General features: G+C 38.7%; 1 protein-coding gene across 1 annotated transcript; it reads left to right on the top strand.

Moving 5' to 3' along the window:
- The first annotated feature begins 111 nt into the window (after nucleotides 1-111).
- LOC128552340 (uncharacterized protein F54H12.2-like) lies at nucleotides 112-855 on the top strand. Its single transcript, XM_053533369.1, has one exon. The coding sequence runs from the start codon at nucleotides 112-114 to the stop codon at nucleotides 853-855; it is 744 nt and encodes a 247-aa protein (XP_053389344.1).
- Nucleotides 856-13044: the final 12189 nt, after the last annotated feature.

Raw genomic sequence — 13044 nt, 5'->3', positions numbered from 1 at the left:
CAACTTTATTATAAAGATACAGGAAACGTTGACACCAATGATGGTAAAACAGGAAATAATTACGGGTTGCTTTACAGATGTGCGCTATTTAAAGGCAGTAAAATTGTGGAAATGGAAGGACCATTACATATCGATTTGTTTCAACAACCCAAGTTACTCATCAATGGAGTCGCTGTAGGCATTAAACTACATCTTAACCGCGACGCCTTCACATTAATCACTGACAGCCCGTCTCCTGACTATCGCGTAAAAATAGCGGACGCTCATTTCAAACTCTGTATTCAGCGGATGAAAAGTGACGTATTAGTAGCGCACGATAATCTCATTCAAGACATGTCAGCCATTTACCCTTACCTACGCACAGAGATCAAGACAACGTCCATTGCTTCGGGTCAATTTAGTTACAGCGCTGACGATATATTTCAAGGACTGGTTCCATGTAAACTGATAGTAGGCCTGGTTCCTAGTGCGGCATTTAATGGCGATTACGCGCACAACCCATTCAACTTCAAGCATTATAACTGTAGTTCCATAGGCCTATACGTCGATGGACAATCGGTGCCTTCACAACCGATGCAACCAAATTATTCGGCGGATCAATACACGGAGTGTTACAGAACATTGACTCTGTTTAGGAACGACATTAACATTTCAAACAAAGATTATAAGAAGGGATATTGTCTGTACGTTATTGATGTAGATCCTTACTACTCGTTTAGCACTAAAAGGAAGGGACATTGTCGACTAGAAATCAAATTTGCTGAGGCATTACCAGAGAGTGTGACACTGATTATGTACGCCACCTTCCCGGAAGTACTGCATATCAACAGTGCCAGGGGCGTCTATTTCAAATGAATAATTTAGAACTTGAACGTTTACTCAAAAGATATCCAGTAACAGTGTGCGCCTCTGATCAAATGAAAGTTCAAAAGGGACAGTTTGTTATTTCTAACACGGATACCAGTGATGGAACTGGGAAGCATTGGGTGACCTTTTTCTTTCCGATACAAGGACCTTACGAATTCTTTGATTCGCTAGGAAAAATGCCAAACGACTACGATGCCGGCTTTGAAAACGTATTAACGAACGAGTACTGGATGATTGGTGATCCTATTCAAGACTCTAAATCGGATACCTGTGGACTTTATTGCGTGTATTACGTCATGACTAGATGTACAGGAATGACTTTAAAAGACATTGTCAGACCTTTTAATGCGTATAATAGAAAATGGAATGATATCTGTATTGACAGAATTGTAAACAAAAACAAACTATAGAATCTGTTTATATTTATTTATTTTGTATATAACAATAAAATAGAAATCAAAAGAAAATATTGTCTTTGTTTTAAAACGAGATCCAGTCTATATTTGCTTTATGAGTCTTTTTAGTTTTTTTCTCTTTCTTGATCACGCGTTCCCCCGGTGGAGTTAATGAGGCTCTGGCCACTTTAGGAGGTATGGACTCATCATCTTTTGTTTCTCCAGATCCTGTATACTTGAACTGCTGCATACGCTGATATTTTTCGTAGGGAACCAAAATAAACTTTTCCATTATAGCAATACGGGTTCTAGATACACAAACGCAATTTTCACTAAGATGTAGATCACTCGTGGCTTATGTTGGATGGCTTCTCTCTTTTGATTGAATCCAATTTTTCTGTTTCCCAGTAGATGAATAAAACGTGTCTGTCGCTTAAGCCTATTTTTTTCAGAAGGTGTAAGGCGTATTTTAAACCTGAGAATATTGTAGGCAATCTGGGTGAGAGCTCTCAGTTGATGTCTGGTAATTGTACTCAACAATGCTTTCCTTTGCGCGGCTGTAGTGCTTTTAAGAAGATTTAAGAAATGACGTTGCTGTTTGATTAGTTCAACCATGGTTACTCTTACGCCGCTTTGGTCTTCCTTCTTACGTTAATCTGTAGACTATAGGGTCTTCCCCCGGAAAAATAAGGGTTCTTAAACGGTATTTATCATTGGCGTGAGGGCTCATATCCACCAAAAAATAACCGTGTTTCGTGCTTAATGCGTCTTCATAAGCTTTCATGAATCCTTTTGTTTTACCAGGGTAGAGTTGTCGTCCCAATATTCCTACTTGCGATACATCTCTCAAATTTTTCATGAGTACCATATACCACGTATTCAAGGCAATAGTCCTGGCGTGTTTACCTCCCGGATACAAATTTTGTGTAATTAGTATGACAGATACCCTCCTATGGTGACAGCCCTGCGTAAATAGCAACTCCATGTCTTTGTTTCGCATTACTTCGTGCATGAGATCATCGATAATAATCAACTTGTGCCTCTTGTCACGGGTAAAGTCGTCCACTTCTTCACCCGTTGGCAGTCCTTGTTTACTACAAAAGTTTGGAATAGACCTTTCCATGTGGTCAAACAAGTCTTGATGTATACCGTAACAGTATAATATGTGCGAAGGCGGTTCTCTCGAATACATATCTTTCACATTTTTCAAAAACCTGTACACCCATTGCGTTTTACCGCTTCCGGTCTGACCACTAATACATATACTGGAGCAAGGTTCAAAAGGTAATGATGTTTTCATTATTTCTTGAGCTTTGGACTTGGTAAGGCGTATCCGATACAACTACTGAGTAGACTGATCCACAATTCGCTAGCACCGTTTTGAAGAGATAGGTTAATGATGGAGGTAATGATGATCACATAAACAATGATCATTTGACAAAAATACACGATCTCAGCTTGAGGTACTCGAGTGCCTAATAAATGCCAACGGTCACTAAGGGACCTGTTTTCTTCTTCATTAGAATGCGGATAACGTATAAACGTTTCCCTTTCCGGGGTGTGAGTACCTGCGGGATTCATATTCTTACGTTGATTAAGGCGAGAATGGGAGTTCTTACCATGAAATGACAAACGCATCATATTCTTACATATTTTTATTCATGACATATGACATAACAAAGTTATACAATTCTTTGAATCAAAAATTGAAACAGTGTAGATAAAACTTAAAATTTAGATCACAGAAACAGTAACACAGATAGTAAAATCTATAACAGACCCTATGGAAAATTACACATTAATGTACAAAAAATGGAATCACCTTTGACAAATATCTAAACGCCAGTAACATTTTTTAAAACGACTGTTACACTTTTTGAAACAGAATTGACAAAAACGTGAACGGACCCTATGGAAAATTACATGTTAAAGTTTAAAAATCGAATCAGCTTTGACAAATATCTAAATGCCCGTAACATTTTTTAAAACGACTGTTACACTTTTTGAAACAGAATTGACAAAAACGTGAACGGACCCTATGGAAAATTACATGTTAAAGTGCAAAAATCGAATCAGCTTTGACAAATATCTAAATGCCCGTAACATTTTTTAAAACGGCTGTTACACTTTTTTAAACAGCATTGACAAAAACGTGAACGGACCCTATGGAAAATTGCATGTTAAAGTGCAAAAGCTGAAACGTAGATATCAGAAACTAAAATACAGATGTCAAAAACTACAACACAGAAATTTAATTTTAAAACGTATGAACATCAATCTAACTTAATACCCGTACGGTTCAGTGTCAAAATCTGCAATTTTTCTACGTTTTGTATACACCTCTTGATATTTTTTGTTTTCTTCACGATTGACTATTTTCCTTTTTCTCTTATCTCTACAAATTTTACGCGGATTTGTTACTGTAATGCTCGGACAACCTTTTGGATCGACAACAATGTCTTTCACACTTTCAAAATTGATCAACTGACTATTTTTATAATTTAAAGTAAAACCCCTAACCTTACACGTCTCTTTGTTTTTACTAGTTTTATAAGCGTATTTTTAGGGCCACCAGACACAAACTCTACAATGTACTCCCCACCGTCCAGCTCATCGTAAGTTCTCCCATGTAATCACCTAATGGAGGATCATACTGTCCCGGACGACATTACATATATCACACTGTCCGTATCATAATACAGTACCCTCCTATCGAGCTTTTCGAGCACACTGTAAAGTTTAAGTCTGGCCCAACAAGTTGTAAAAGTAGCTAAATAGATATTCGTTTTATTATCTTCGGGTTGACAGTCTCGTTTGAATTGCCATTCTACTTGTAACATGTCATTGGAAAGGATAGAAATTAAGCGGTTGTTTCGTCGGATCGGAAAACAATTGGAAGAAAAGGTTTGCCTGCGTTTCGTGAAAGAAACTCTGTCTGACGCATATTGAGACGTTGACCAAACTTACCCCAAAAGCTATTGAGACATAGTTTAGCCAGCGCTCTCAAACCCGATTCTTCCTTATGTTTGACCGATCCAACGAAACACCCTCTTTCTCCATATATTGAGTTATGTAATTCTCATGTCTTGTTCATTTTGTATCCAGTCAGGGAGCCGCTTGCCTCTTGCTTAAACTTTAAAAAGTGTTTATGTAATTGGCAAACAGTCCCCTTCGCTGGTTTTAGGGTCATATTGAGTAGTTTCCTCCCAGTGGTATACTTCGTATATTTTTTAATGGTATAACCTAGTCTTAAAGCGGTCTGAATCTCCGGAGTACACCACGTGCAGTTAATCGCTCTATCATCATTGGGGCAATCGCAAGGGTTTTGGTTTTCAGTATCCGCGCAGGTTCTACATAAGGAAATTTCAGTTTGCCATTTGACCTATAAGGAAGGACGGGATGGTATAGACCTCTTGGTGGTACAATTTTAACTTTGGCGATGCCAAAGTACTCATTTATGTCACTGAAATCTTTCGTTATTATGACGGGGTGACCTACAGGATACTGGCAATACTTGTTGACCCAAGGATACAAACTAGTGAAATCAACGTACTTGATTCGTTCACTTTCATCAACTTTGTAGTAGAGTTTACTGGCATTGGTGCGTCCCCGAAGAAACTTTCCCTAGGATTAATCTGTCTGTTAAATCTAAATTTATCAATAAAACGCTTCATCTCAGAATTTTGATTCTTTCGTTTTCTGAATTCGTGGTCCCAAATACAAACGTATTTCATTCCTAATTGTTCTATGTAAGCTTTCTTTTTCATTGTCAACGCGAATAGTTCGTCTAATGATTGATTGGTGAGCGGATGACACGTATTTTCGCGATTATCGGTGAAACAATCTGTACATCCGTGGTAGATGCAACTGTGGTACTCATAAGCGGTGTTTGTTTCTTCGCAATACCCATCTAATTTATATCGTGTACCTGGTAAAGATTTTTCGCCAATATTTAGCGCGTGTTGAATTTTGATATTTTTAGTATGCGCTAACCATTCTAACCATTCGATAGAGATTTTTACTGTATTGATCATTGTAACCACCGGGAGGAATTTTCGCTATCAATGTACGTACAAACTTTTTCTCTCTCACTTTCTTTTCCGTCAGTTCGGTTTCGCGGATCCATTCGTTTTCGTCAAATACATACAGCTTTCCGTCTACTAATTTTGCGGGCCCCAATCATTTTCGCCCTCTAATTTTACTTTCCATTCTTCTTCTAAAATTTGTTCTAAATACGTTCATGCAGACGGAAGCTATAGCACGGAATCGAATGGATCTACGGCCCGTACTAACTTTTCTTCTTCCTGCCCTTTCTCATTTAATTCAAACTCTCTCTTTCACCCGTAGCATTCATCAATAATTCTCTAAATTTTAAACACGCTTGTCTCAAAATATCAACATCGCTTCTACAATATTCCAACATTTCTTTTCTAAAATCGAACGTATCATTCTTTCTCTCACTCAACCATGCTAACAAATCAGATCTCTCTCTCTCACTCATAAAATCATGCCCGTAATATTTAGCCTCTGGGTATGACCCTATATAATTTTGGTTTTCTTTCGTATTAAAATAATGAGGGAACCAACCCTTTTTCAATTCATCTAATCCAAAGGCTTTCGGTAACGCAGATAATTTCATGGGTAAAAAATTGAGACTGTCAATCACTTTAATATGTAAATCTCGCTCCAACGTCATGTACATAATTTTAGATCCGCTATAAATGATTTTGTCTGGTCTAAGGGATTGGTCTATAAGTATTCTAAAGGAAATAGCCGTCGTAGCCTTTCATATTGTGGGCAACAACTTTAAAATATTGATGGTTCAGAAAAACAACCATTGACCAAATTTTTCCGCGGTATCCGTTCCTTCAAACGTAACTTCTCTAAACCCGCATGTTCCGGGGCATGGCCCTTCATCTTCGTTAGCAGGCAACTCTGAGTTGTCACATTCGTCGCAACGGGTACCGCATTTTTTACATACAGAATCGGGCGTTAATTTTTTATCAATGCATTCGGGACACACCGTATGGGCCACTACAAAATTGGGACGATGCGTGGTTTTACCGCACCATGACGTTTTACAATTTTGACATTTGGAGCAAGATTTACATACCTGTTGCGAATGGCAGTCTTTACAATCATTTTTTCTATTAGGTACATATCCATTTTCACACACTGATGTCTCATCCTGACTACACTCGAAATCAAAATATATATACTTCGGAATGTGACCTTCTTTCGCCGGGGTGGCTCTTAAATAACACAAATGTCCTTCTAATACAAAGTCGTTACACGAACTACACATATACTCTCCGCACTGGTGTTCATCTTTCTTGCGTTGATCTAATCTTAAAACTTTGTAGCATGAAGGGCACTTCCACCATTTGTCGCATTGTGAAGTTCCGCTGGGTTTTCCTTTGTTTTTTCCTTTCTTATTTATTGGTATTTGTTTGTGTTTTTGATAACACTCTTCTGATCTACAGTCCATATTACAATCTCCGCAAGTCACTTCATTTTCCGTTTTAGGACATTGGTCTCTTTTACAGATGATACAGTGTGTATCGCATTGGTGTCTTTCTTTGTTGTTGTAATGTTTGAGGCATTTTTCGCAAAAATACATGGCGCTAAAGAAACCGGTGATACTTGTAATGGCATTAAAATGATTGTCGTGCACTAAGTATATATAAATGCATGGACGCTCGTAAGAACTGGGGCTTGTTAAGAATTTATTGCCTAGAATGGCGCTGATCACCATCACTCGTACTCCAAGGACTTCTTCAAACGCAGTGATATCTTCTAAACTCGCTGGTCTATCCATTGGTATTTGAGCTAATTGACTGATAGCAACCGCCAACTGTCGTTGTTCGTCTCTTTTCTTTTGTGTCAAATGTTTATAATAACTTTCTGGTACTTTCTGATGTTCTAGGATAAGTTGTAGATTACTCTTTTTTTTGTCTGTGTTTGGTTATTTCTTTCCACTCATCTTCCGTGCATCTTTTTAATTTGGCCCAGCTGACTCCCATCGCTCTTGCCATACACATCTGGTCGTCATTTTCTATGGTAACTATAGATTTTTTCAACTGTAACGAGTTATTTTTTCCTTTGAGTTTAGTGATTCTTCGTCTAGCGCCTCCTTTTGGTAAATCAATGGATCCTACTGAAACGTGAAAACTTTCATCAATACAAAGGTCTTTATTACTGTTGAGCACTTTCTCGATAGTCCCCATTACTTTATCGGCATTGAGTTCGTCCCAGGGCTGGAGAGGAACGACAATCGGATCATGTAACCCTTGGTGATGTATAACAACACGACCTAAATCGTTCCCCGCCAAATCGCCCCGGGCTTCCTCTAACACGTCGTCAAACATTTGATGGAGACCTTGCCTCACATCTTCTAGTCTTTCTCCTCTATACTGTTCATTGATCTTGACTTGATACGTACGATCGACTGCAGCGCTTTTGGCATACGTTCTTTCCTTTTTCTTTCGTATGGTATACTGAAGTCCCTGGGGGTCGGGTCTATGAGAAGGACCCGGCTGAGGCTCTTCTCCACCCCCTATCTGTACCCCTGGTGATGTAGGGTTCCACTCCCCATCGTTCATACACGTGTTTGCTATCTCGTTCATTTCTTCGTCAAAGAGTAACGCTTTCACGCACTGTTGTATCTCTTCTTGTTCTCTTACGTATTCCAGGGCCAACTCCATATCGTTTGTATTCTGGTCGGTTGGCTCCCCAAAATGTTGAAGTATGTTATTCAATTCTTCCTCGACAAAGTCATTACCGTATTGTGGGTTCCTCAATTGAAACAAACGGAACCGCACCCCCGGGAAATCCTGTATCCCCCACGTAGCCGCAAAATTCATCAGCTCATCTGCGTCAGTAAAAGTATTCACGATAGTATCAAAGTTTTCCATGTTACCGGTATGAATTCTAAAGTTAGAATGATTTATCTGACTCGAGCGCGTTATTATATACAATTCACGGAGTCTCGTTCTGAATTCGCGATGTCATTCGTCAATAATATTGAGCGTTGACTGGTTAAAATTTCGAGGTTTTCATTGGCCAAAACGACTTTATTGGAGATGTTTCATTGGTTCGTTTTTCCTGCCTTCTGATTGGCTATTTTATGTTTAGAAACGAAGGTATTAATCTGTATTCTAAAAGTGTTGGTTCATTTTAGCGTGGGATATCGACGAGTTTACATCCGTTGAGTAGGTAATATTTTGTCTTATAATTTCATTTTATAAATAGTTATTCTCATATAGATTTTAATGATTGGTCAAGTTGTAGACATTATTATACATTTTCTTTCGAATGTTTTTTTTTTACGAGGATTCTTTTTTTTTTACGCACGGGTATAGCTTTCGTTTTCGTGTTATCTCCCCGTGTAGGGCCGACCCTCAATGTGCGCGAACACACCCTAGATAGGTATATAAGTCGGCTCTATATACTTCAGGGATATATAGATATCAGAGTGATGTGATTCTTAACATAGAAAGGTGATGTCATTCTAAAACTAGATTTCAAAATGGCCATTCTCACGCATGCGTACTCCTGGCCCCAAAGAGACCCCAGTACTACTTGTAATTATGTGTTCAACTTTAACTTCACTCTTACACTGAAACATTGCCTTACTCTAAGATCTCCGGGATAGGCAACGGTTTCCCTGATGATAGGACAAGAAAGAATTTGTCCGAAGTCACTTGTCCTCCATCCTTGCTTCGTGGGGGAACGTTGTCAGTTACTGGCTGCACAGAACAATTTGTCCGAAGTCACTTGTCTTCCATCCTAGCTTCCTCGGAGAAAGTTGTCAGTTACTGGCTGCACAGACGATTGGACAAGAAACAATTTGTCCGAAGAGACTCATCCTTCATCATTGCTTCGTGGGGGAAAGTTGTCAGTTACTGGCGGCACTGGCGATTGGACAAGAAACAATTTTTTGTCCGAAGTCACTTGCCTTCTATCCAAAGCTGCACAGACGATTGGACAAGAAACAATTTGTCCGAAGAGACTCATCCTCCACCATTGCTTCGTGTGTGTGGGGGGGGGGGGGGGGGGGGGAAAGTTGTCAGTTACTGGCTGCACAGACGATTGGACAAGAAACAATTTGTCCGAAGAGACTCATCCTCCACCATTGCTTCGTCGGGGGAAAGTTGTCAGTTACCGGCTGCACAGACGACTGGACAAGAAACAATTTGTCCGAAGAGGCTCATCCTCCATCCTTGCTTCATGGGGGGAAAGTTGTCTGTTACTGGCTGCACAGACGATTGGACAAGAAACAATTTGTCCGAAGAGATTCATCCTCCACCATTGCTTCGTGGGGGAAAGTTGTCAGTTACTGGCTGCACAGACGATAGGACAAGAAACAATTTGTCCGAAGAGACTCATCCTCCATCCTTGCTTCTTGGGGGAAAGTTGTCTGTTACTGGCTGCACAGACGATTGGACAAGAAACAATTTGTCCTAAGTCATTTGTCTTCCATCCTTGCTTCATGGGGGAAAGTTGTCAATTACTGGCTGCACAGACGATAGGACAAGAAACAATTTGTCCGAAGAGACTCATCCTCCATACTTGCTTCTTGGGGGACAGTTGTCTGTTACTGGCTGCACAGACGATTGGACAAGAAACAATTTGTCCGAAGTCATTTGTCTTCCATCCTTGCTTCATGGGGGAAAATTGTCAATTACTGGCTGCACAGACGATTTGACAAGAAACAATTTGTCCGAAGTCACTCATCCTTCATCCTTGCTTCATACCGCTATATGTGTTCGATAATCGAAGGACACTAATAAAATATGAACACATATAGTGACATGCATGAAATAAGTCTTCGATTATTGAAAACACATTTAGAAGTTTGTACCAAATATGTCTTCGAATATTGAACTTATAAATACAGTAATGTATCAAATATTGGGCATATAAATATAGTTAGAACAAAGTCTGTGCGATAATCAAATACATACTGTTTTTATCATCGAACAAAAGTAACATGAAAATAATTATTGGTACGCGATACTAGTAATCGAACAGAAATATAAACAACTAAACGCATATGTGTCCGATTATTGAACATAATAAAAAAATCGAACATAGACACAAATATACCAGAAAAGTGGTTTAGTCCATGTTTACATTTCCAGAAGAAACAGGCCATGAACCCCCTATCAAAGGCAAATTTAATGTCCGTTACCGCACCCCTTAATAGGAACACATATTTTTGTATTTTCAATAAAAATTAAGTTGAAACAACCTTATATGCATAACTTCAACAAATGCAAGTTTGTATACAGTCCAAATCTTTCTGCCATAAAATCCTCTCTAATAGCAAAAATATTTACTTGATCTCTTATCAAGAGATGGACATAAAGAGAAGAGGTTTCTTTCACAAAGAAAATTTGAGTGTCAGTAAAAAGAAAAGAAATTTATTTTAGATTTCTTGATCTCAACGCACTGTAGCGTGATCTGTGATACGTGTGAACTCACATATCAAATGTGTTAACATTAACCTTTAGCCCGCTGGCGGGAAGGGATTCTGCCTTTGCGACCAGTGCAGACATCCGTGCAGGCTGATCATGGTCTGCACTGTTCGCTATTCAGTCAGTAAATTTTCAGTGAACAACCCTTTGAATAATAAGTGGTACGACCCAAATTGAATGATGAACCAGTCCATTTTAGAAATTTAGCAGGGTAAGGGTTATGCCTATAGAAACTAATTCTTTAGAGCAGTCAGATATTCTTTGGTACTGTCCGACTTGCCAGCTGAATGGAATAAATCCTTCTGAACAACAACCATGTAACTGCTACATTAGTAATGTACCTTTTGATATCTCAACCAGTATTTACATTATTGATCAAAGGGAGACAACCCTATGTACTGATTTCGGAAATTTTAACGACAGTTATGCATGGACCTAAACCAGAGGAAGAATGGCTTCAAGAACCTTTAACTGAAATTCTCAAACTCAAAAATTAAGAGGTCATAAGGAAAGTAAAAACTGTTTCAAAACACAAATATGACTTTTTTACACTCTTACAAATTTAAGAAATGAAAAAAGCCTGTTCTAAGTCATTGGCAATATTTAAAGTATGTCCGACCGTATGTGATATATAATTTTGATGATTTAAAGTAGATATTAGACGAAAAACTTACTCAACTATTAACAATTTCAGGAACAAAAAATATGTTGACAGTTTTTATAATAATCTATTCAATGCAGAAGGATATAAATGGAGGGTAAAGATCCGTGGTGGCGGCAAAATGACTTTTGTTCGATGAGATCTACCTTTTAAATGAAGAATAGAAACGAGGATGCATTTGCTATGAATATATGAACAGAAGAAATTGGGGACATTCTGCCTATTTATAAACCATCAATATTATAAAATCATCTTTTTGAACAAACAATGACTATTATACTGTCTGGATAAAATGCGTATTTCTTTTGACAATAGTACGTATATTAGACACCTAAATTTTGATTTTCTCAAGAGAGCCAAATATTTAGCACTCATGAAAGTGAATGATAATTCTAACCTAGAACATAGTATATTAAGGGACTACATGTATGATGAAAAATTAGGATATGTGACATTAACTGATTAAAAAGTCTTTTTTGGGAACACTTTAAATTGCAGTTGTGATTCCTTTTAAAGAACCATGCCAGTCAATCTACAAACAAGAGGGTCATGATGACCCTGGATCGCTCACCTGAGTAATATGAGCTACATGTTTCAAATGTCAAACTGATGCTAAAGTATTAAGAGAGTAGGTCAGTAGGTCATATTCATGGTCATTGAAAGTCAGTTTTAAGATCGGTGTGCAAAACTGTATATGTCATCAAATTTTCAAGGCTGTATATTAAAAAACAAGAAGGTAGGTCAGTAGGTCAAGGTCACAGTCAAGTGACCCCTAATTACTTGGGGTCATCAGGTAATTATAATTAAACAGTGTTGGAAATATGATCAGATAATTTTTGAAGTATTTTTCCTATATAACTCATACACAATTGACCCCCGGGGCGGGACCTCTTTTAGCCCCAATGGCATAATTTAGTTTATTCATAATTCATTTTAGGTCGATTGTGAAGAAAGTTCTGCAACTTATATTAATCACTCTCGACACCTCATTCCTGATGGAATCCATCGCCATGAGGGTATGAGAGAAGAGGCCAGTTTCCCTTTTAATGCTGAGCGCCAAGCAAGGGAGCTACTGGTACTATTTTCCACGTCTTTGGTATGACGCGGCCGGGGATCGAACCCACGACCTCACGCACTCGAAGCGGACGCTCTACCACTAGGCTATCGAGGCGGTTATAATGGCATAATTTGAACAATCTTGTTGGAGAACTTCTAGGCAATGCTACATACCAAATATCAAAGGGTTAGGGCATGAACTTTTAGACAAAAAGATTTTTAAAGTGTTTTCCTATATAGGTCTATGTAAAACTTGGACAAGGGCGGGGCCTCTTTTCACCTCAGGGGCATAATTTGAACAATCTTCTTAGAGGACACACGTCAAATATCAAGGCTCTACGCCTTGCAGTTTTGAACAAGAAGATTTTTCAGATTTTTCTTTTGGTTGCCACGGCAACCAGAGTCTGTGTGGAATTCAATTCTTTGAATAATTTTGAAAGGGGACCACCCAAGGACCATTCCTGTGAAGTTTGGTGTAAATCTGCTCAGTGGTTTTGAAGAAGAAGATTTTTTTAAGAAATTTGTTGACGGACGCACGACGCACGTCGCACGCCGGACGACGCACAACGGACATGGAGCGGTCACA

This window comes from Mercenaria mercenaria, unplaced genomic scaffold, assembly GCF_021730395.1.
Source record: "Mercenaria mercenaria strain notata unplaced genomic scaffold, MADL_Memer_1 contig_2357, whole genome shotgun sequence".
Classification (NCBI taxonomy): domain Eukaryota; kingdom Metazoa; phylum Mollusca; class Bivalvia; order Venerida; family Veneridae; genus Mercenaria; species Mercenaria mercenaria.
Note: the sequence above shows the minus strand (reverse complement) of the source record. Positions and strands in the feature narration are given on the sequence as shown.

Excerpts from the sequence above, each read along its gene's own strand:
- LOC128552340 (XM_053533369.1), top strand. The coding sequence starts at position 112 with ATGGAAGGACCATTACATATCGATTTGTTTCAACAACCCAAGTTACTC.